General features: G+C 51.0%; 13 protein-coding genes across 16 annotated transcripts; 5 read left to right on the forward strand and 8 right to left on the reverse strand.

The window, feature by feature from the left end:
- Window positions 1-233: 233 nt before the first annotated feature.
- On the reverse strand, window positions 234-380 carry PPTG_22487 (hypothetical protein; the record flags this gene model as incomplete). The annotated part of the gene is made up of 1 exon (XM_008904339.1): window positions 234-380. The coding sequence occupies one exon, from the start codon at window positions 378-380 to the stop codon at window positions 234-236; it is 147 nt and encodes a 48-aa protein (XP_008902587.1).
- Window positions 381-658: 278 nt separating this feature from the next.
- Window positions 659-1317, reverse strand: PPTG_22488 (hypothetical protein; the record flags this gene model as incomplete). Its single annotated transcript, XM_008904340.1, has 2 exons — window positions 659-975; window positions 1236-1317. 2 exons carry the CDS (start codon window positions 1315-1317, stop codon window positions 659-661), a joined length of 399 nt encoding a protein of 132 aa, XP_008902588.1.
- Window positions 1318-1574: 257 nt separating this feature from the next.
- On the forward strand, window positions 1575-3330 carry PPTG_09254. Of its 2 annotated transcripts, none has more exons than XM_008904144.1 (2): window positions 1575-1818; window positions 1887-3330. In XM_008904144.1, the coding sequence occupies exons 1-2, from the start codon at window positions 1601-1603 to the stop codon at window positions 2590-2592; spliced, it is 924 nt and encodes a 307-aa protein (XP_008902392.1). In that variant the 5' UTR covers window positions 1575-1600; the 3' UTR covers window positions 2593-3330. The 2 variants fall into 2 exon arrangements, with proteins under 2 accessions (XP_008902392.1, XP_008902393.1); XM_008904145.1 differs by having other exon boundaries at window positions 1577-1818; window positions 1883-3277.
- Window positions 2569-5903, reverse strand: PPTG_09255 (hypothetical protein). The gene is made up of 4 exons (XM_008904146.1): window positions 5814-5903; window positions 5592-5732; window positions 5400-5516; window positions 2569-5331 (listed from the first exon to the last, which is right to left on the reverse strand). Exons 1-4 carry the CDS (start codon window positions 5883-5885, stop codon window positions 2635-2637), a joined length of 3027 nt encoding a protein of 1008 aa, XP_008902394.1. The 5' UTR covers window positions 5886-5903; the 3' UTR covers window positions 2569-2634.
- Window positions 5904-6020: 117 nt separating this feature from the next.
- On the reverse strand, window positions 6021-7134 carry PPTG_09256 (hypothetical protein). The gene is made up of 2 exons (XM_008904147.1): window positions 6495-7134; window positions 6021-6425 (listed from the first exon to the last, which is right to left on the reverse strand). Exons 1-2 carry the CDS (start codon window positions 7047-7049, stop codon window positions 6072-6074), a joined length of 909 nt encoding a protein of 302 aa, XP_008902395.1. The 5' UTR covers window positions 7050-7134; the 3' UTR covers window positions 6021-6071.
- Window positions 7135-7179: 45 nt separating this feature from the next.
- Window positions 7180-8666, forward strand: PPTG_09257 (hypothetical protein). Of its 3 annotated transcripts, XM_008904150.1 has the most exons (5): window positions 7180-7358; window positions 7420-7698; window positions 7770-8004; window positions 8066-8194; window positions 8294-8666. In XM_008904150.1, exons 1-5 carry the CDS (start codon window positions 7283-7285, stop codon window positions 8541-8543), a joined length of 969 nt encoding a protein of 322 aa, XP_008902398.1. In that variant the 5' UTR covers window positions 7180-7282; the 3' UTR covers window positions 8544-8666. The 3 variants fall into 3 exon arrangements, with proteins under 3 accessions (XP_008902398.1, XP_008902396.1, XP_008902397.1); XM_008904148.1 differs by having other exon boundaries at window positions 8066-8666; XM_008904149.1 differs by having other exon boundaries at window positions 7180-7698; window positions 8066-8666.
- A 25-nt stretch (window positions 8667-8691) lies between these two features.
- Window positions 8692-9812, forward strand: PPTG_09258 (hypothetical protein). The gene is made up of 4 exons (XM_008904151.1): window positions 8692-8790; window positions 8908-9108; window positions 9200-9381; window positions 9446-9812. Exons 1-4 carry the CDS (start codon window positions 8739-8741, stop codon window positions 9521-9523), a joined length of 513 nt encoding a protein of 170 aa, XP_008902399.1. The 5' UTR covers window positions 8692-8738; the 3' UTR covers window positions 9524-9812.
- A 577-nt stretch (window positions 9813-10389) lies between these two features.
- PPTG_09259 (hypothetical protein) lies at window positions 10390-11480 on the forward strand. Its single transcript, XM_008904152.1, has one exon. It carries the CDS (start codon window positions 10448-10450, stop codon window positions 11324-11326), a length of 879 nt encoding a protein of 292 aa, XP_008902400.1. The 5' UTR covers window positions 10390-10447; the 3' UTR covers window positions 11327-11480.
- PPTG_09260 (hypothetical protein) lies at window positions 11227-12496 on the reverse strand. Its single transcript, XM_008904153.1, has 3 exons — window positions 11849-12496; window positions 11707-11782; window positions 11227-11638 (listed from the first exon to the last, which is right to left on the reverse strand). The coding sequence occupies exons 1-3, from the start codon at window positions 12427-12429 to the stop codon at window positions 11564-11566; spliced, it is 732 nt and encodes a 243-aa protein (XP_008902401.1). The 5' UTR covers window positions 12430-12496; the 3' UTR covers window positions 11227-11563.
- Window positions 12497-12556: 60 nt separating this feature from the next.
- PPTG_09261 (hypothetical protein) lies at window positions 12557-13650 on the forward strand. Its single transcript, XM_008904154.1, has 2 exons — window positions 12557-13295; window positions 13364-13650. Exons 1-2 carry the CDS (start codon window positions 12633-12635, stop codon window positions 13535-13537), a joined length of 837 nt encoding a protein of 278 aa, XP_008902402.1. The 5' UTR covers window positions 12557-12632; the 3' UTR covers window positions 13538-13650.
- PPTG_09262 (hypothetical protein) lies at window positions 13275-16471 on the reverse strand. Its single transcript, XM_008904155.1, has one exon. It carries the CDS (start codon window positions 16395-16397, stop codon window positions 13659-13661), a length of 2739 nt encoding a protein of 912 aa, XP_008902403.1. The 5' UTR covers window positions 16398-16471; the 3' UTR covers window positions 13275-13658.
- A 500-nt stretch (window positions 16472-16971) lies between these two features.
- On the reverse strand, window positions 16972-17232 carry PPTG_22489 (hypothetical protein; the record flags this gene model as incomplete). Its single annotated transcript, XM_008904341.1, has 1 exon — window positions 16972-17232. The coding sequence occupies one exon, from the start codon at window positions 17230-17232 to the stop codon at window positions 16972-16974; it is 261 nt and encodes an 86-aa protein (XP_008902589.1).
- Window positions 17233-17258: 26 nt separating this feature from the next.
- On the reverse strand, window positions 17259-17660 carry PPTG_22490 (hypothetical protein; the record flags this gene model as incomplete). The annotated part of the gene is made up of 1 exon (XM_008904342.1): window positions 17259-17660. One exon carries the CDS (start codon window positions 17658-17660, stop codon window positions 17259-17261), a length of 402 nt encoding a protein of 133 aa, XP_008902590.1.
- Between the last annotated feature and the right edge of the window lie 386 nt (window positions 17661-18046).

Here is an 18046-nt window from a genome sequence, read left to right on the forward strand (position 1 = left end):
ATCCTCTGGCGAGTTCCCATTTTCTTAAAAGTACACTAGTGTTCATTTTTTTGCTGTCCACATAAATATTGAAACAGGACGGAAGCCATTGCTTGATCTTCGACGCAAGCCCATCATGGTTTCGGCAGGAGAATTTCTGGAGCCTCCTCGACTTGCGGGTATCCACTGCAGCTCCCGTCGGTCACGAACGTCCGCTCGAGTCCGTTCGCTTGCTTTGGCGCACATGACTTCTTTTAGATGTAGCACCATCCGGAGCGCTCGAAGGCCGTGGAGGGGTCAGCCTTCTCCAACTTGGACTGTGGGGACATGCCCATGTGCTTCTCGGTAGGGGCATTTCCGTTAATCGGGCGAGACATCACGTGCTTTAGCTGGTCGAGCATAGTTTTTGTAGCGCGGTTGGAAGTTGGCAAAAACTTGACTTCAATCAATGCACGAACTGCTTACGACAAAGCAAATTGGGAACTGAGCCATTTGATACATGGCATGCAAGACTGTTTAATGCAGTGCATGCTAGCGGAAACCAATCGTCGACAAGGCAACGAGAAATGCCGACTGGTTAATCACCTTGAAATATTATAATTCGTGCATGTCACTTCACTTTTTACATTAAACGCTTGACTTCAAACTACACTAACGTAAAATACCCCGCGAAAGATGATTATTGAAGCTGAGACTGAGAGGCTGACGCTGAGGTGTCACTGGTCCGGCCTAATCGAGGAAGGCCCATGATTGGCTGGATTCGTCCTAACAACACGTCGAGCGTTGCGCGCGTCACAGGTCTCCGCTGCGGCGCTTGAGGATCGACGTCGTTTGACGGCACCTTCAACGTGGCTGCCTGCAACGCAATACCTAGCGACCTCGCTTTGAAGAATTCGTCCGCCAGCGCACTCAGTTGATCCTCGGCGGCCGAGGCCGAGTCGGCCAGGGTCGACCGAGATGCCGCGGCGGCATCGCATGTATCTTGCGGCCATCGCACTGATCAGCGGGTCGTTGAGTATTCCTTGGAGAAACCAATCTCTCTTTATCTAGAAATCGAACGGGACTGCACGTTTCTCAACGACTATATGTGCGTAGTATACGCGCAGCAATTTCTAGATAAAACAGGCTAGCTTCTCCAACCAGAGAAGCTAGCCTGTTTTATCTCGAAGTTGTGTCCTTCATCGCCTGGTTGCCGTCGCGGCATCCTGAGGAAAGCGATTCGCTTAAGAGTGCAGAGCTTGCAGGGTCAGTCATACAGGCCACAATTTTGTATCTTTCTTGGAGCTTTTCCTGCATGTACGTGCAGTGGATGTCCCGCGTGTCTGGGAGTTCGTACATATCATGAGTGGTGTTTTACAGGATTCAACTTCGAGTCAGCAAAACGCTGATGAGTGCCGAGTGGCAGCATAGATAGCGCCGAGATGGAACACCTCTCATTTTGATGTAAAACCGAATCGTAGGTGCTGTAGACGCATTCGCAGTAGAAAAAGCTGCTCCAAGCTGCAGTCTGCAACTACTCTCTCGTCCACCATCAACCGCGCTTGACTCATCAGCTTCCCACTTCAACTTGAAACGGATGACGACCACCGAAATTTGAAACGATTTCATTTTCATTTAGCCAATGAGCGATGACGTCGTTCGCCATCACCGAGGTCAAGGCGCTGGTGCGGCAGCCGCAGCGCGTGCAGGCCCAGCACCTCCTGGAGCGTTTGGCCGTGGCCGTGTTACCGATCCTGACTCGCAGACGCTTCCACGTTCGGCGACTGCACGAGTTTTTCCCGAAAGATGGCGCTCTGCTGGGCATGAACGTGAACCGCGGCGCCAAAATCTACGTCCGTTGTACGTCACTCACTGTATTACCGTCAACAACGTAGTTAAGTTATGTAATTGCTGCTCTCCTCAGTAAGACCGAAGCGAACGCCCAAATCCTTTTATCCCTACGAGGCGTTACTGGAAACGCTGCTGCATGAGCTCACACACATGGTGCATGGCCCCCACAACGAGGCCTTCTACAAGTACCTGGATGAGCTTAAGCATGAGATGGAAATGCTCATGGTGCGTGGTCTAGTCGGAGAAGAAGGCGTCAGATTCGCAGCCGCAGGAACAGGCCAAAGACTTGGTGGGGACAATATTAGCGTCCCTATTCGCGTCGCCGCTGTGCTGGCAGCAAAACGGAGAGAGCAGTACAACTCGCTGCTTGGAGGCGAGACAAGTCGGCGACTTGGATCATTAAGTGCAGCGTCCAATGAGATTTTCAATCCTCAGGCACTTCGGAGAAAGATCTTGGAGGCGGCTGAGAGACGACGGAGAGACAACGAGCACTGCCGCAATGTGCTTCATCCAGGAGCGTCGCATGAAGTGCTAGGAATTGAAAGTAGCGATGACGACGAGGACTCGACTAGCAATGGAGCAAGGCAGCAAGCACCAGACCCAAGCGCGAGTGATATTATTGTCCTTGAGGAGGAGGATGATGCACATGAGACCATAGCGAACGTACCAGCCGTTATCGATCTGTTAGATGACGACGGTGAGGAAAAGCACGATGATGTTCCACGCAGAGCAGGCAGAAAACGCAAAAGGGGAGATACAGTAGACATAATCGACTTGACGTGATGATAAAGGCGGAAAATTAACACACAAGTGAACTTTATCAAGCTAAAACTCGGCACTGAAGCGCGTCTCGAAGGATCCCTCGTCCAGCACGACCTCGTTGCTCTTGAAGATTCCCTTGCCAAAGTACTCTGCGATGGTGTGGAAGCCATCCGCCGCGGTCTCCAATTGGTTGTAGAACTGTTCGTGGTTCCCAGCCTTCTGTTCAAGCTGCGTCTTGAGCCCCAGAATGTGACGATGGTCCATTGAGCACGTGATACACTCCCGGTCCGTCTCGGAGATGCAGTTCAAGTGGAAACTGTGTTGACACATGAAGTGCACTGCTGGGAGATCCAAGTCGTGGTTGCACAGATCGCACTTTGTGGCCTGGAAGACCACAGCGCGACTACTGAGTTGGGCAATCTCCTCCTTCATCTGCTTCGTGTCACCCTTAAACGCCTTGATCTTCTCCTCGTCTTCTTCAATTTTCTTCTCGTCACTAGCCAGCTGGTTCACCACATACTGCTTGATCACCGACACCGGCAGCTCCCTGGACTGACTCAACACCTGCACAACTTGAAGTGGAGGAATCGCTGGGTTCGTGTCAATAAGAGCCAGCAATTGCTTCAGTTCCTTCCACTCTTCTCCACCGGTAGCTCCCTTGGGTAAAGGTCCTCGTTCTGCGAAGTATTTCAAGGCCAACGACCAGAGATTTGGGTCCTTCTCTCCGTGTTTACGGACCTCTTCAAGAATACTCTGATCATCATTCTCCTCGATGTGGAACTGCACTAACATGTGGTACATGTGCAGCTTGTTGTACAGATAGCGCTTGCCCTTCTTCATGCCGTGCATCTGCAAGTGAATCAGCGCATGGTCTTCATCGTACTTAACGCGAGGGTTGTCCAGAATACGCAGCACCGCTTCTTCCTTCTCCTCCACCGAGCGAGTTCCGCCTTCTTCCTCGTCATCGTCACTCAAAACCATCTCCAGTAACGTGTTACCGATCGATGTGTTGCTCACCGTCTCCACCTCCACAATATACTGCAGGAATTCCTTGAGTTGAGCGCGATGCGACACAAACAAGTGGAGGAAATCGCCCGGGTCCGACTTCAACGACGGGTTACCCGGCACGAACTTCCCAGTACATAGACGCTTCAACAGCTCCGTCGTGGGGGCTGGCATGTGTGTAACCAAAGTACGTCCATACTTCCTTAAGTTCGAATCGGCTTCCGAAAAGCTCAGATGCTCGATGTACTCCAATGCATCAGCCACACGTTCCTTCTCGCTCTCTGACAACGCAGCAGAGTCCTCTGAGTCGACGTAGCTGATATGATCCAGTTGAATCTTCAAGTACCAACTGTGTTCTTCATGTTTCTTCGCCAGCGTCAACGCGTGTTGCGGATAATTCTCCCATAACACACTGATGGCAGTCTCCACGTCGAAGTTCAGATTGGCTGCGGCTCCGTTCCTGGGCGTTAAATCACCGGAATCACTGTCACTTTTCGTTTTCTTGGCGTCGATCACCTCGTCCAGTTGGATGAATTTATCCAGCTTCTTGACATCCTTCAGCTTCGTGTAGCAGTTCAGCAATAGCGTCGTGTGCTCGGCGTTAGCGAAAGCCTTCTCGTGAAGAGCTTCGAGATAAGCTGTGAGGTTATGGATACGTTGTGCGTCCAGGAAGCGACGAATCACGTACGATGGCTCGACATGACCAATTGTACGCACATATTGACGCAACGATCCATCGTAGTCTCCTTTCTGGTACAAATGGTCTCCATACATGCGGAAGATGTCGATGATACTGTTGACATCGTAGTTGGAGCTGAAGGCCAACGAAATAGCGATCGAATACAGGTTCTTGCGGAATAAAATCTCCAACTTGGACGTCGTATCCTTCTCGCTTAAGCGGTATACATGACCCATAGAAGACACCACGAAGATAGCGCCGAATTCACACACCACGTGACGAACTTCTTCCATTTCATCCAATCCGAAACGTGCACCGGGGGCTCTGGCGTTTGATGCGAGCGGTGGCTTACGCATCGGCCCCTTGGGGTTTGTGCTGGTTAAAGTCCAGTTAAACGCAATGAACTTGTTCTGCAGATCGTACACATTCACTTGATGTCGTCCACGCGGATCCACGTGTGCTACCAGAAGATAATGCTTGAAGAAGCATAAATACTTCTTCTCGCCTTCAAAGCCGAAACACACCGAGCGATCTTCAGTTGTGTAGAAGTACACAGCATCTGTCTGGCCCACAGCGATCTCTCCTTCCTCGTTCACACACGAGCAGTTCATATCCACGCCACGTTCATCCAGCACCGTCGTACGTGGTGGGAGAGCCGCAGCTCCACCAGCACTCTTCACCAAGGCAGGGTCGTCGTGCGAGCAGTGGTAACACGTGAGTCCTCGTCGAGTAGAGGCATACAAAAACACGTGAGATACAGTCGCCGTGACCGGTTTACTGGTGAAGGACAGTCCAGTGACTGGATACTGGCCAGCAGGTTGCAGGAGATGAGGGGGACGGTCAGCACGACGCTTTAAGTCGCTGCGGAACAAGATCACGGCGCCGTTCTTCAGTCCTACTGCAAATTGACTCAAGTCGTCGTTCACTGCGAACGCTGTGACTGCCTCCTCCGGGTATTTCTTGGCGAAAACAGGAATCTGTTGCAATAACTTGGGCTTGCCCTCTCGGTCTTGCTGGTCTGTGCGCCAGAAACGCACCACTGCTGTACTCTTCCCTGATGGTTTGGAAGTGTACATCTGAATCATTGTCGTAATATTCTCATTAGCCTCTCTTTGATGATAATTTAATAGTAGATGGCACGTACTTCTTCGGCGTTCGGTGATCGGCCAGCTTCAGCGATGGCCTTGGACTGTTCGCGCAGCTCATCCGGTCGCGGGTCAATGCCGTCACCGATTGTCACTAGGACGTTGCTGCGTTTCATCTATCGGAGTAGAATTCATCGGATTTTAGTCTTTAGAGGCAAGTATTATAGATCTTCATGCAATGAATGACGCACCATGACGACGTGTGACACGAACAGCTCGTGTGCTTGGAACTTACGGGCCTCCAGTGAGCGGTTGGCCAAGTGCACGAAACCGTCAGCGTCTCCTACGCAGATGAGCCCTCGATTGGCACTCATACTCGTGATGTCGACTCCCTGCGGTTGGATTGAGATTGCCAGCGTTAGACACCGAGTTAGAGAACAGAAATTATGACGTTAGAAAGAGATTAGGCGAACCTTCATCCATGGCCCATTTGCATCCTTGAGAACCTCCTTGTCGAAGAACGCGAAGCGTCTCCACTGCGCCATGACTTGAGCTTCTTCCAGTTCTCCCCCTTGTGCGAATGATACGATCAGACGGACTTAAGCGAGGTATTAAATGGAGTTTTTAAAACTAATACGTTACCAGACGTATTAGTACTATTTTATAGTTCGAATGACATTCTTGAAATATAAAATAGTACTAGCACTAATAAAAATATTGGTGTTGAATGCTCAATGATAATCATTCGTTAGAATATGCTCCATGAGGTCTTCATCTACGTCATCAAGGCGGAGGTCTGAGCGCTGGGATCGTAAGGAATGCTTGGCTCTTTCAGGAGTCTGTCGGTCGCTCGTTTTGACACGGATAACTGGGGTTGTTTGAATGTCTGGGCGACCATATTCTACTTGGTTGGAAGCTGTCAGGAAATTTGGTGTCGTAGTTATTGTTGGTGCTGTTATTGCTGTCATTCTTGATACCGGTGGTAGAGGTATCGTCTCAACGTCACTTAGATCGCGACTGTCTTCGATATCTTCTATGTCATTTGATACTGAATTCCGACTACAAGGTCGGGCTACTCCGTTCGACTGTATTATTCAAGACATCGAAAAGAATGAGTATAATTGAAGATGTAAGTTGTTACCAGGTAAACTCACCTGAGAGCGTGCTAATGAAGTTGCTGATTCGGCCATCGATGAATCACCTTTACCAGAAGGTAACTGTGGTGACTTTCGCCAGCTTTCGAAGTGAAAGAATCGTGATCGACTATCGGATGATGGAGCCTTCTTCGCCTCTTCATCCAGCGCATATGCGACCTGGATCTGTTCAAAGTGCTGTTGTCTCGCCTGGGGGGTTTGCTGCAGCAGCGGCTTGACGTTCTTAAGCTCATTCAGTTGTGTCTGTGCCCGCACCAACTTCGGTGGCTCTGTTTTGTTCTTTTCCTTTTTGCTGCGACGTCGTTTCTTCTTTTGCTTTTCCTCTTTTGCTGCCTGTTTGTCCTCTTTCGCGGTCTCTGATCCACTGGCTGTTAGCATTGACTCTTGCATAATTGTTCGCACAACGTGTACTGCGGCCCCTTGAGTTGGAGCGACGGCTTTCTGTCGCTTTTTGCTCTCTTGCGGAGCTTCAGACGTCGGATTCTGGAAAACCTCCACTCCTGTAGCCTCCGGCTCGATCCTGTGTGGCGCTGGCTTGGAGCTTGACGCCCCCATGACAGCAGCAATGCCGCAAGTTCGTCAGAGCCTCGCCGAGCTTTTAGCTTGCAGTCCTTGAAGCTAAATGTAGCCATGTATTTTGAGCCCATTTTAATTTAACAACAATTTCGACCAATCGCCAAAAGCCTATCAGAGCGTCCAATCAGATCCCGCCTGCTGGTAAAGTTCAGTCGCGTTGTACAGGAACACTTTGGCACCGCGAGTCAGGGCGTGACGTAGCAGCTCCAGCCATGGGGGAGTTCCACGACAAGAAGGCCGCTTTCGCCCTGCATAACACTGAGAGCAAAGTCGTCGTCTGCATTGCTGGTGTGTACTTCGTATTGTTGTATCCTCTCGGATTGCTGTGGACTCACTTGTCTTCGTGCAGCCTGGTATGTGATCAGCCTCGTGACGCTGTGGACTAACCGCTACGTGGTGGCCAAGCTGCGTGTGGACTCCAATTTGCTGTCGCTCGCGCAGCTAGGTATGTCTGTCGTGGGTGGCCTGGGCTCTGAGCTCTACCTCGTTGGCTGGACCGTATGCAAACGTAGCATGCGCAAGGTGCTAGACGACGGACTCAAGGACATGGTGCTGCTCGCTGGAGTGCGCATCCTCACTGTTTTGCTGGGACTTACGGCGCTTAAATACATCGCTGTCTCCTTCACACGTACGTTGCGCATTGTCATCGCCGTACAAATGTCGTGACGTTGAGCTCATTGTATGAACCTCTCGTTCCAGAAACGATCAAGTCCTCGGCGCCATTCTTCACGGTCGTATTGACTTACTTGTTGCTGGGACAGCGCACGGGATGGAGGGTGAATTTTTCGCTTATTCCTATCGTCTCGGGCCTCATTTTCTGCAGCTTGTCGGACAGTTCCTTCCACGTCATCGGATTCATTGCAGCGCTCATGTCCAACTGTGTTGATTGCATCCAGAACGTATTGACCAAGAGACTACTGAACCGCTCTTACTCGTAAGTGTGCAAGCAGCTGCTGCCTGCGTCATCCAATGTACTTACTCCTATGATCTCGCAGAACCTCGCAACTGCAGCTGTACACTAGCATTATCGCCGTGGCCATGCAGCTCATGTTCATCGCCTACAACTGGATGGCGACGCCACCTGATCCGGCTCTGGAAGCTAAGAAGACAGATCGCTCGACGACGTACGTCTTCCTGGTGCTCGTTTTGGACGGCATGTGCTTCTACATCCAGAGTGCGCTTGCGTACATGCTAATGAGTCTGGTGTCGCCGGTAACACACAGTGTAGCCAACTGCGTGAAGCGCGCTCTGATCATCGTACTGTCCATTTATCGCTATGGAGAGGATGTGACGCCGCTCAACTGGTGCGGAATGGTACTCGTAATCTTCGGTGTGTACGTCTTCAATGCTGCCTCGAGGATCGAGCGCGAGCAGGCCATCAAGGGCCCGATCATTGCGCCTGCCAAGTCAACTTTCGTTCAGACGAGCACAATCAACAATTTGTCCGAGATCCGAATTGAGAAGGGGAGATGAAGATCTCCATTAAACATTGAGGACACAACTAAAGTGTCCATGTACAGAAGACACTCTTTAGATTGACAACGTATCGTTTTTATAAAGATTTCATTGGTCGATATTTGAAACCTTTTCAACCAATCATGTAGCGTTTTCCGAGGGCGGTTTGAGCCACGCGATCACAACTAAAAGGGATCGGAGTCTTCGAGAAGGATGGCCGGCGCGACGGACTATGCGAAGGAGCTTCTTCGGAGGCAGTTTTTAGGTGTGTGATGCTCTTCCCCTTTGCATGAATTTGGCGTATGGCGCTGTTCCCGCTCCAATACACCGCCAATAGCCCATGGAAATGTTTGTTAACTGAGTGGATCTTTTTGCTACTTAGAAATGAGTCGTAACCCACCCGAGGGCGTATCCGTGGGTCTGGGCGACGATGAAAACATCTTCAACTGGGAAATCCTGCTGGTTGGCCCGCCCGATACACTGTACGAAGGTGGATTCTTCAAGGCGGTGCTCGAGTTTCCGTCCGATTTCCCCAACATGCCGCCCAAGATGACGTTCAAGTCGGAGATGTGGCACCCCAATGGTATGTGGACACCATCTTTAAGAGGACTATTACCTCTACCGCATTGGCAGAGAAGTGGGGTTATTGACGATGATTTATTTATCTGCTGTAGTGTACCCGAACGGCGTGGTATGCATCTCGATCCTTCACCCTCCTGGAGAGGACCAATTGAACCAGCAGGAGACGGCGGATGAGCGATGGCGTCCGATTCTCGGCGTCGAGTCTATTCTAGTGTCGGTCATTTCCATGCTCTCGGACCCGAACGACGACTCACCCGCCAATATCGACGCTGCGGTACGTTAAATGAAGAGTGCTTGTCTGAGAGTGTTGGTCGAACTGATGATGTTATGTTGTTCAGGTGGAGTGGCGAACCGACAAGGATGGTTTCAAGAAGCGCTGCCGTCGTATTGTGCGGAAGTCGCAGGAGGATATCTAGTCAGTCAGCAGCTTTCATGCGCGCGGAGTCTTGCACTGGAACGGACTGCAACTTGTAGTTCTCTGGCTTTTCCGTCAGCGCTTACTTCAGTACTTTGCATGCTATAAAGCCAACTCTACTCGGACTCGCACTGCGACGAGAAGAGCGACACAGAATGAATCAATGCACGTTTGATATCGCAGCTCCATCGGCTTCTGTTTTTGTAATGATGCAGTGCAACTGCTAGCTTTAGCAGGCGATCTTGGACTGACAGGATATTATTCAATATACTTGTCTTGTCATTTAATCATTTAAGTTTGAATACTGCTTTTTTTTCTCAAATTTCCGGTATCGCTTCTGATTCCTTCCGTTTGAAAAATGGATGAAGAACGAGTTTGACAGTTGAAGAGCATGTTTGCTTTTGAACTGAGCGGATCTGAGTTTCCCTATATTTCAATAGCATCTGATTCGAATAAGTTGCTCCTGATTTGTTCATCAAGTATAAGAGCACTATCATAATAGAATTAGTAGTAGTAAATCAACGTAAATGGTAGTATGCGCTACTTCTCATAATAATACTACTATATATCATGAGAAGATCTGATTGGCCGGGATGGCATTCAGACGAAAAAACCATTAAAATTTTAATGGATTTTTTTCGTCTGAATGCCATCCAAACCTATCTTATTACAACCCAAAATTTGACCCAGTCTATTTGGGTTCCGAATAACCCAAATAAACCTTGCTGTTGGCATTCCTCCAGAAAAACCCCAAAATCTTTTTGATGGTTTTTTTCGTGCTGATGGCATCTGACGGTCGCTTACTCATGAAGATTGTGAGTTGTTTTGGCCAATGACTGTGCAAGTTGAGCCACAGATCCGATCCATCGATTCGCCCCCAAGCAGAAACCGATTTGCGTCTTGTCACTCAAGCCAAAGCCTCACAATGGTTCTCGCTCTGCGTCGCTCGCTCGCCATGTCCTCGCGCGCCATGTCCTCGCGCGTGGCCAACCGCTCGTTGGGCATGCTGCACCAGCAGCAGAAGGCCATGAAGCACACGCACACGCTGGTGCTGATTCGCCACGGTGAGAGTGAGTGGAACAAGAAGAACCTCTTTACGGGCTGGTACGACGTGCAGCTCTCGGAAAAGGGCAACAAGGAGGCGGCCGCTGCCGGGCAGCTGCTTAAGAAGGAGGGATACACCTTCGACATTGCCTACACGTCGTATCTGAAGCGCGCTATCCGTACCCTTTGGCACGTGCTGGAACAGACCGACCAGATGTGGATCCCCGTGTTCAAGACCTGGCGTCTCAATGAGCGCCACTACGGCGCGCTCACGGGTCTAGACAAGCAGGCCACGGTCGAGAAGCACGGTGCTGAGAAGGTTCTTGAGTGGCGACGTAGCTACAACATTCCGCCTCCGGACCTCGACACGTCCAGCGAGTACTACCCGGGCAATGATATCCGGTACAAGGACGTCCCTAAGGCGGATCTGCCTCTGGCCGAGTCTCTGGAACTCACGGCCGCCCGCGTACTGCCCGAGTGGGAGAGCACCATTGTGCCTAGCATCAAGGCGGGCAAGAACGTGGTGATCGCCGCTCACGGTAACAGTCTGCGTGCTCTTGTCAAGCACCTGGACAATATCTCGGAGGACGAGATCACGGGCCTCAACATCCCCACGGGCGCCCCGCTCGTCTACCACCTGGACGAGAACCTCAAGCCCATCCCGCACAAGGACGCCATTGCACCTCTCAGCGCCTTCTACCTGGGAGACCAGGACGAGATCCGAGCCCGTATCCTCGGCGTCAAGAACCAGACCAAGTAAGTTAGACTCACTTGGTAAGAAGGAAATACTGGGATGTAGAGACCATCCGCTGTAGCCAAATCATGGTAATAAACCTTCGCGTAGAACGCATAAACGACTTCTATCGACAGCAACTTGGTTACGGAAAACTAAATCAACCGTCCGGCCATGCAGGTATTGTCCTTCAGTGCTTTTTTTGCTTTTTATTTCGTTGTGGCTATATGTGCAATGGCTTGTGCCAGGCTAGACAGGTCCGGTCTACAGCAGGATCTTCTTGGTCGTGTCGTTAGGCTCAACACCCGCCATCTTCATGAGCGCAGCGACCTCGTCAATCTGTAGCAGAAGCAGTAGCCAACGTTAATATCTGAATCACTAGCACCCTTAATATTGTATGACCGTACCTTATCCTGCATGTCGTTGTCCTTCAGCTTGAACAGCAGGTTGTTGCACGTCACGCGCTGCAGCTTCTGCGCCTCACTGTAGCCACAACAACAACAAAATTAGCATCACTACATCGATATAACTGCAGCTTATATCACGTACGCTGCCGTCTTGAGGAAGTCCACGGCCTTGTCGTAGTCTTCCTGCTCGATGGCCGCCCGGATGAGGATGTCGTAGGTGCGCTCCGTGCTCTTGACGTTGTACTTGCTGTGGCCGATCTTGTGCAGCGTAAAGACCTTGTCGAACTCTCCGTCCTTAAGGAATTTGGACAGCAGCTTGTTAAGTGTAGCAGGCTCCAGGAAGAGGCCGATACGGTAGTTGGCTTCCAGCACATCGAACGCAACGTCGGGTGCGTTGAGTTCCAGCGCCTTCTTCACGAACAGACCCGCGGCGTTGGCATCCGGGTCCACGCGCTTCTGCTCGTAAATCTTCATGATCTCCTTGGACGCCTCCAGCTGCTCGCTCGTCGTCACCGTTTTAAGGAACGACGCCAGCTTCGTGCGCTTGATCAGCACGTCCTTCTTGGCCGACAGTTTGATGTTCTCCATCCACTCCTCTGCCGAGCGCATGGGTACGGCCGCAGCCGAGAACGGTGCGCGCTGTGAGCGTGCCGCCAGCTGCCGCGCGCCCTGGCGCCGGCCAATCGACATGACCGTGCGGAACGCCTGCATACCTCCCGACATCGTTCCTTCGGTCTCCTTACCTTTGTGCCCGATAGACAAGCACAGCCAGACAAAGCAGAAAACCGGTTTAGTATCGGTGTACCCTTTAGGAGACAAATCCCTTCTATTTGAACCATTACCGGTATACAGTTGGTTGAAATACGGTATTTTGAGCAACGAGAGGCTGCGGCCGAACACTTGACTGGCCTTGATCTACTAGGACGATGCTGGCTGTACGCTCGCTGGTGTTGCGCGCGTCTCCGGCTGCCTTGGCCGCTCGTAAGCAGGCGGTACGCGCCTTCAGCGGCAACTGGGAGTACCCCAAGGTAGAGGGTAGCGTGGCAGACATCACTAAGGCGCTGACGACCATCGGTGCACGACTGTCCATCCCCACGGCTCCGCTCTACTTCACGCCGCTTAAGATCGACCACATTGTGCGTGAAATGAAGGGCAAGGACGAGCTTCTGCAGGTGCACAAGACGCTTCTACTGTGCGATGCCAAGATGGCCTACCCGTCCACATTCGCGACCGGCAGCTTCTTCTCGGCTTGCATCAAACAGGACGCGGCCGACACGGCGCTTGACTTCCTGCGTCAGGCCGAAAATGTGCGTCACTACGTTAAGAACCAGAGCTTTGTGCGCCTGGCCGAATACTTTGCCAAGCAGGAGGACCAGGAGACCGTCGACGAGATCGTACAGATCATGGCGGCCAAGCGTGTGCCCATGTCTTACAAGATGTACACGTTCCGTGTGCTCAACGCCAAGAAGCAGGGCAAATGGGACGAGGCTGTGGCACTAGCCAAGGAGGCCGCCAACGAGCTTCAGATTAACTCCCACCTCATCATCGAGCTGCTGCAGGACGGGAACGGAGGCATCCTCAAGGAGCACGTACGTGGAGCTGACTGTAGCTGGTTGTGGAGTTTTATTCATGATTTTTTTATTTGTTTTCTACACAGATTCCGCTGGCCAAGTACCTTGCAGACAAGGGGGACGTGTACGTGAATGCACGACTGGCCGACATATTAGCAGGAGGAGATGGCAAGCTGCCGGAGCCCAAGGTGGAGGAGCCGGAGCAGGTCGGCGAGGCCAGCAGCGAGGAGGCAACGGAGGAAAATGCTGAGGACAAGTAGATGGAACGTCATTCCAGTACTTTTTAGAGTGAAGATGACGATTCTTCAAATACTGCAACCTTCTGTGAATTTGTTACGTTTGTTTTGTGCATTATAGACTCGGTACACTCAGGAAATGGCTTCAGATGTCGTTCTTGCTGTCAATAAGTGGCGCCTCGTAGAAATAGTCATCCCCAGAGCTCAGCAGTGCGCGTCGTCTTAGCTCCGTGGTGATAAAAGCCAGCATTGCCCCGAAACCCACAAGCGTCACGACTGCGCCCAAGAAACTTACCAGGCGTTGGCCGAAGCCGCGATGTTGTCCGCCATACCCAGAAGACTCGGTCTCTACCGCGTCTTCGTCTGTATGCAAGAAACTATCGTGCAGTTCTTCGGCTTGGGCTTCTCCACTCTCTCCGGACTTTTGATGGTCGTGGTGCTTCTTCTTGAGCCCTGGGTATAAAGCCCATACAGACTTGACGTCAGTTGTGGTCATTCGTTCGCGTTGGCCCATCTTCTTCATCACTGCTATACGTTTATCGTCGTCTGCGATCAACGGAACGACACTAGGACACCATTGCGGCATGGTGTCATCAGAGTCGGAGTGTACGAACGCATCCACTGGATGGTGCATGATACTGAAGAGATCGTACGGAGGAGGATCCAGCACTCGGTCCTTCGCTCGCGTAGTGGGTGCAGAGCTCATTTCTTCCACTACAAAATAACTTCGCTTGGACTCAGGGATACATTCCCACGCGATACGTACGTGTTCGTCTCGATCTGCTCTGTCCACTGCGTGTCTTAGCCCAACAGCGTGGAGAAAAACGTGAACGACATTGCCAAGTCCACAGTCTGCAGACACTCCTAGTCGTTGCGGTCCGCCGATACGTCCCACGAATGAATAACAAGAAGACTCGACGCCTTGTACGACCACATAGTCGTGACTTCTGCAGCTCGTATCAGTACGGCAATTATCACCCGCACACCGATGGAATCTGAAGCCTGTAGCATGCGTTATGTGCTCTGTAGCTGACAACAAGGTGCGTAGATACGAGCGAGCGCTCTTATCCACTTGGAAACACATGAGTTCGTGTGGCCATCGGTGGTCCCTCCCTGAATCATAGTAGCCATGCAGAACGTGTTCAATACGAGTTGTCACTTCTTCTGGATCGTCAGGATCCACGTCGTCCCATACAAACCGTTCACCGATAGCGACGTCACCTTGGATGACCATGATCGTGTCATCCACGAGTTCGTAGTGATACTCAATACCCTTGAACAGTACGCCTTCTGGCTTGGTATCTGTGAGTTTCTGCTCTGGAATTTCTTCAACGGGTAGACGACACTCTCCACTTAACGAGTGAATAATTCCAGGTGCTCGACAGGCCGCTGCTGCTTCATCAGCGAGTATTTTACTCTCAGATGTAGCCATACAGTGGAAGCCATCACCTACGCCACGAGAGATCTCTTGTTCACTCAATGGAGCCATCTCGAAGCCAGACAGACAAGTGCAGTCATCTGCAGACTCCACAGGCCACGTTGTAGCCATTGAGTCGTGTGGACACTGCGAGAAATCTGGACGTGATGCATCTACTGGTCTCGAATTACACTCTTTCTTTCGATTCCTCACAATTTCTTGGTCGTCAGCGTTGCGTCGAGTATCGTCCACTTGTTCGTGAATGGTTTCGTTGAGTCCGTACACGCATTTGCAGTTGGCATTGCTCTGTAGAGGCCATTGAGTGAGAACGGCGAACGGAGGACACGAGTTCGAGTTGGCTAACATCCACGGAACGCAACGTTGAGCCACTGCATCAAGGAAGTAGCCACGTGCACACGCACAGTCCTCAAAGCTCGTTTCGACTTCGGAATTCTGAAGTTTGTTGCGTTTGTAAGCGTGTTGGGGACATTTGTACGCAGAGGTGCGTACACACGTCATCTCTGGCATCTTCCAGGCGTATCCGGGGATACATTGACACTGCTCGATTGAGTGCGGAACGGTGGCTACAGCTCTAGAGAATGGCGGGCATTGGTACGCTGTGGCTTCTCTGTCTACCACTTCAAAGTTGGCGTACTCATCCACTTCGGTATCCCGAACGTTATTGTGTTTCCTCTTCGCCTTTCGAGCCTGCATGTAAGATGCTGGCCAACAAGCGTGTGCTTCCTCATCTCGATGGTAGTCTCCAGTAGAGAGACACTCGCAGTCAAAGAATCCTCGAGGACGTTCCCCAATCGGAAGATCCGACCGCTTGATGGAGTTTACAGGACATACATAAGCGGCGTGCTCTCGTTCGCAAGCTTCGAGGCTGTTGCGTACGAAGCCCCAGCTGCAGTGACAGTCAGTGAATGATTGCGGTACAATACCGGGTGTCGGTGTCGAGTTGGGTGGGCATTGGTAGGCACGACCTGGTGCTTTGACGTCGTCTGCGCCTACACATTGTCCAGTAGTCTCGACTTTGACAAAGGGCGTTGTGCACGTGCAGTCAGCGAGCGACTCGACCTGTAGCATGTCGGGCTTCGGTTCATAGTTGCCTGCACGTGGGCAGCCATTTAGGACGCATTCTTGCGTCTTTGGGTTCTTCTCGTACGGATGGTAGCAGTCGCAATCCGCGAAGGATCTGGGGGCTGGTGCACCGCGTTTGGACTTGTATCGCCCTTTACAGATGAACTCTCCAGTGTCCATTGCGTCTGCTGCCGCCTCCTCTGCTGTGGTATCCACTCCGTCGTCACAAATGCAGTCGTCGATCATCTCCATATCTCGAGGTAGCAACATGGCAGCGCATCCTTCAGGACACACGTAGAACGCTGCTTGCGCTGAAGGTAGAGCGCTCCAACTCACAAGTCCAAACCCGAAGACCGCGGCGGACAGCAGCCGACAAAACACCATGAGTACGTGAATAAAGCTGCGTGTCAAGGCTAGAGAATCTGGAAGTGGAGAAGAAAATCTTTCGATTTACATTGGAGACCATCCGAAATCTGGAAGATCTGATCCTTGGATACGCGACCTTTCAGGATCTTAAATTTTAAACCAGCCAATCATCAATGGGGACGTCCAAAAATATTTAAAATATTTTAAAGGCCACACTAATGTACATATATTACCAGTCATTATGCAAATAAAAAGATGATTCAACTCCCAGCCACAACGCACGACTCAACCATCTTGTGCAGCAAACATTGTCGAGCTTCCAGCACTAGTAAATGTCCTTCTCATGGTTGAGTGACGGCAAGCGCTGAAAGTTTCACCAGGTCGTCACCCTCGGCCTTATCGATAAGGAGCTCGCCAACGCAGTCGAACACAAAGGTCAAACACGATGCGTCGCGAAAGGAATCGTTGCAGGGAACCATCTGAAGTACTCGATGAATTTCGTCCTCTTGTGTCCCCACTCCACCGTTCCATGTTGTTGGAGCTATTATCGACGAGTCGGAGTACATTTGCTTGGAGAGAAAGCTTGAAAAGTTCACATAGCGGAACGCCGACAGTCGGGCTCATACAGGAAGAAGAGCTCATCACAGTTCAGTACCAACTCAAATGGAGGAAGAGATTTTACAACCGCTGAGTGCGACTTGATCAGCTGAAACGCGCAGTAGAGTAAGAATCGGCTCTTACCGATGCCTGGGTTGCCAGTCATAATGACACGGCCAGCACATTTGCTTTCCAAACAATTCTGCACGTGTTCCATCACTCGGTCGAAGATAACGTCGTACGCCTCGTGCACCATGACCCGCTTTAAGCGTTCCTCTGCATTTAAGAGCGGGGGAAGCTAGCCATATCGAAGTATTTTGATTTGTTGAGTAGGTGTAATCTCATCGTGATATGTACTTCATCATCGGCCATAACGCGATCGTGACTGCCGGCTTGGTCATCGTCGACATTGTCTGCATCCTCGCCTATATCTTCATCTGCATCGTCGAGTTTGACTCGCCTGGGTACAGAAAACAGCGAATCGCTCGCAAACCACTCCTCGACTAGCACACGAATCACATCGTGCTGCTCTAAAGGAGGCTGGCGCGGCGGTGGCAATTCCACAATGAATGTTGTCTCGCTTCCAATATCGGCCAACGGTTTTCCAGAATCTAACGGTTGCTTGTTGCGATACGAAGCGATGTCCTTGTAGACCCGAAGGTTCATCACAGCTCGCGGTGGCATTCGGGCACTGGGCTTTTACAGCATACCGGAGACGATCAACAAGTGAGTTGTCAGACATGTCATAGGCTTGGGTTCGTCCCGCCTTCTCTTCTCCTTCGTGGTTGAGCACCTGAAACCACACGTCGTCTCTCATTATCCCTCATACTTCAGTACTACCTTGCAAACTGGATTGTAGACAAAAGCTTTCGTTATAATGTTTTTTTTTAAATATCTTGAAAAAGTAACCTGAAGATACATGCGCTTCGCATGGAACAGCTCTGGATTCTATAAAATGGCGCAATGCTTGCAGGTCGTCACAAAGGACGAATATAAAGTCCTGCCCTTGCTAAACTTACGAATGAATACTTTTATCTAGTCATCACTTATTATTCTGGTACATGTAGGTC

Source organism: Phytophthora parasitica (assembly GCF_000247585.1).
Source record: "Phytophthora parasitica INRA-310 unplaced genomic scaffold supercont2.17, whole genome shotgun sequence".
In the NCBI taxonomy this organism is placed as follows: Eukaryota; Oomycota; class Peronosporomycetes; order Peronosporales; family Peronosporaceae; genus Phytophthora; species Phytophthora nicotianae.

What these genes read in the sequence shown, in the direction of transcription:
- PPTG_09255 (XM_008904146.1), bottom strand. Translation starts at nt 5,885, where the DNA reads ATGGCGCAGTGGAGACGCTTCGCGTTCTTCGACAAGGAGGTTCTCAAG. An exon ending in CAAATGGGCCATGGATGAAG is followed by an intron (nt 5,733 to 5,813) that starts GTTCGCCTAATC and finishes ATCCAACCGCAG; the next exon opens with GGAGTCGACATCACGAGTAT. An exon ending in TCGTGTCACACGTCGTCATG is followed by an intron (nt 5,517 to 5,591) that starts GTGCGTCATTCA and finishes CTACTCCGATAG; the next exon opens with ATGAAACGCAGCAACGTCCT.
- PPTG_09259 (XM_008904152.1), top strand. Translation starts at nt 10,448, where the DNA reads ATGGTTCTCGCTCTGCGTCGCTCGCTCGCCATGTCCTCGCGCGCCATG.
- PPTG_09257 (XM_008904148.1), top strand. Translation starts at nt 7,283, where the DNA reads ATGGGGGAGTTCCACGACAAGAAGGCCGCTTTCGCCCTGCATAACACT. An exon ending in AGTCGTCGTCTGCATTGCTG is followed by an intron (nt 7,359 to 7,419) that starts GTGTGTACTTCG and finishes GTCTTCGTGCAG; the next exon opens with CCTGGTATGTGATCAGCCTC. An exon ending in CATCGCTGTCTCCTTCACAC is followed by an intron (nt 7,699 to 7,769) that starts GTACGTTGCGCA and finishes CTCTCGTTCCAG; the next exon opens with AAACGATCAAGTCCTCGGCG.
- PPTG_09260 (XM_008904153.1), bottom strand. Translation starts at nt 12,429, where the DNA reads ATGTCGGGAGGTATGCAGGCGTTCCGCACGGTCATGTCGATTGGCCGG. An exon ending in GACTTCCTCAAGACGGCAGC is followed by an intron (nt 11,783 to 11,848) that starts GTACGTGATATA and finishes TTGTGGCTACAG; the next exon opens with TGAGGCGCAGAAGCTGCAGC. An exon ending in ACAACGACATGCAGGATAAG is followed by an intron (nt 11,639 to 11,706) that starts GTACGGTCATAC and finishes CTTCTGCTACAG; the next exon opens with ATTGACGAGGTCGCTGCGCT.
- PPTG_09256 (XM_008904147.1), bottom strand. Translation starts at nt 7,049, where the DNA reads ATGGGGGCGTCAAGCTCCAAGCCAGCGCCACACAGGATCGAGCCGGAG. An exon ending in CTTCATTAGCACGCTCTCAG is followed by an intron (nt 6,426 to 6,494) that starts GTGAGTTTACCT and finishes TGAATAATACAG; the next exon opens with TCGAACGGAGTAGCCCGACC.
- PPTG_09262 (XM_008904155.1), bottom strand. Translation starts at nt 16,397, where the DNA reads ATGGTGTTTTGTCGGCTGCTGTCCGCCGCGGTCTTCGGGTTTGGACTT.
- PPTG_09261 (XM_008904154.1), top strand. Translation starts at nt 12,633, where the DNA reads ATGCTGGCTGTACGCTCGCTGGTGTTGCGCGCGTCTCCGGCTGCCTTG. An exon ending in GAGGCATCCTCAAGGAGCAC is followed by an intron (nt 13,296 to 13,363) that starts GTACGTGGAGCT and finishes TTTTCTACACAG; the next exon opens with ATTCCGCTGGCCAAGTACCT.
- PPTG_09258 (XM_008904151.1), top strand. Translation starts at nt 8,739, where the DNA reads ATGGCCGGCGCGACGGACTATGCGAAGGAGCTTCTTCGGAGGCAGTTT. An exon ending in GGAGATGTGGCACCCCAATG is followed by an intron (nt 9,109 to 9,199) that starts GTATGTGGACAC and finishes TATCTGCTGTAG; the next exon opens with TGTACCCGAACGGCGTGGTA. An exon ending in CCGCCAATATCGACGCTGCG is followed by an intron (nt 9,382 to 9,445) that starts GTACGTTAAATG and finishes TATGTTGTTCAG; the next exon opens with GTGGAGTGGCGAACCGACAA.
- PPTG_09254 (XM_008904144.1), top strand. Translation starts at nt 1,601, where the DNA reads ATGAGCGATGACGTCGTTCGCCATCACCGAGGTCAAGGCGCTGGTGCG. An exon ending in CGCCAAAATCTACGTCCGTT is followed by an intron (nt 1,819 to 1,886) that starts GTACGTCACTCA and finishes CTCCTCAGTAAG; the next exon opens with ACCGAAGCGAACGCCCAAAT.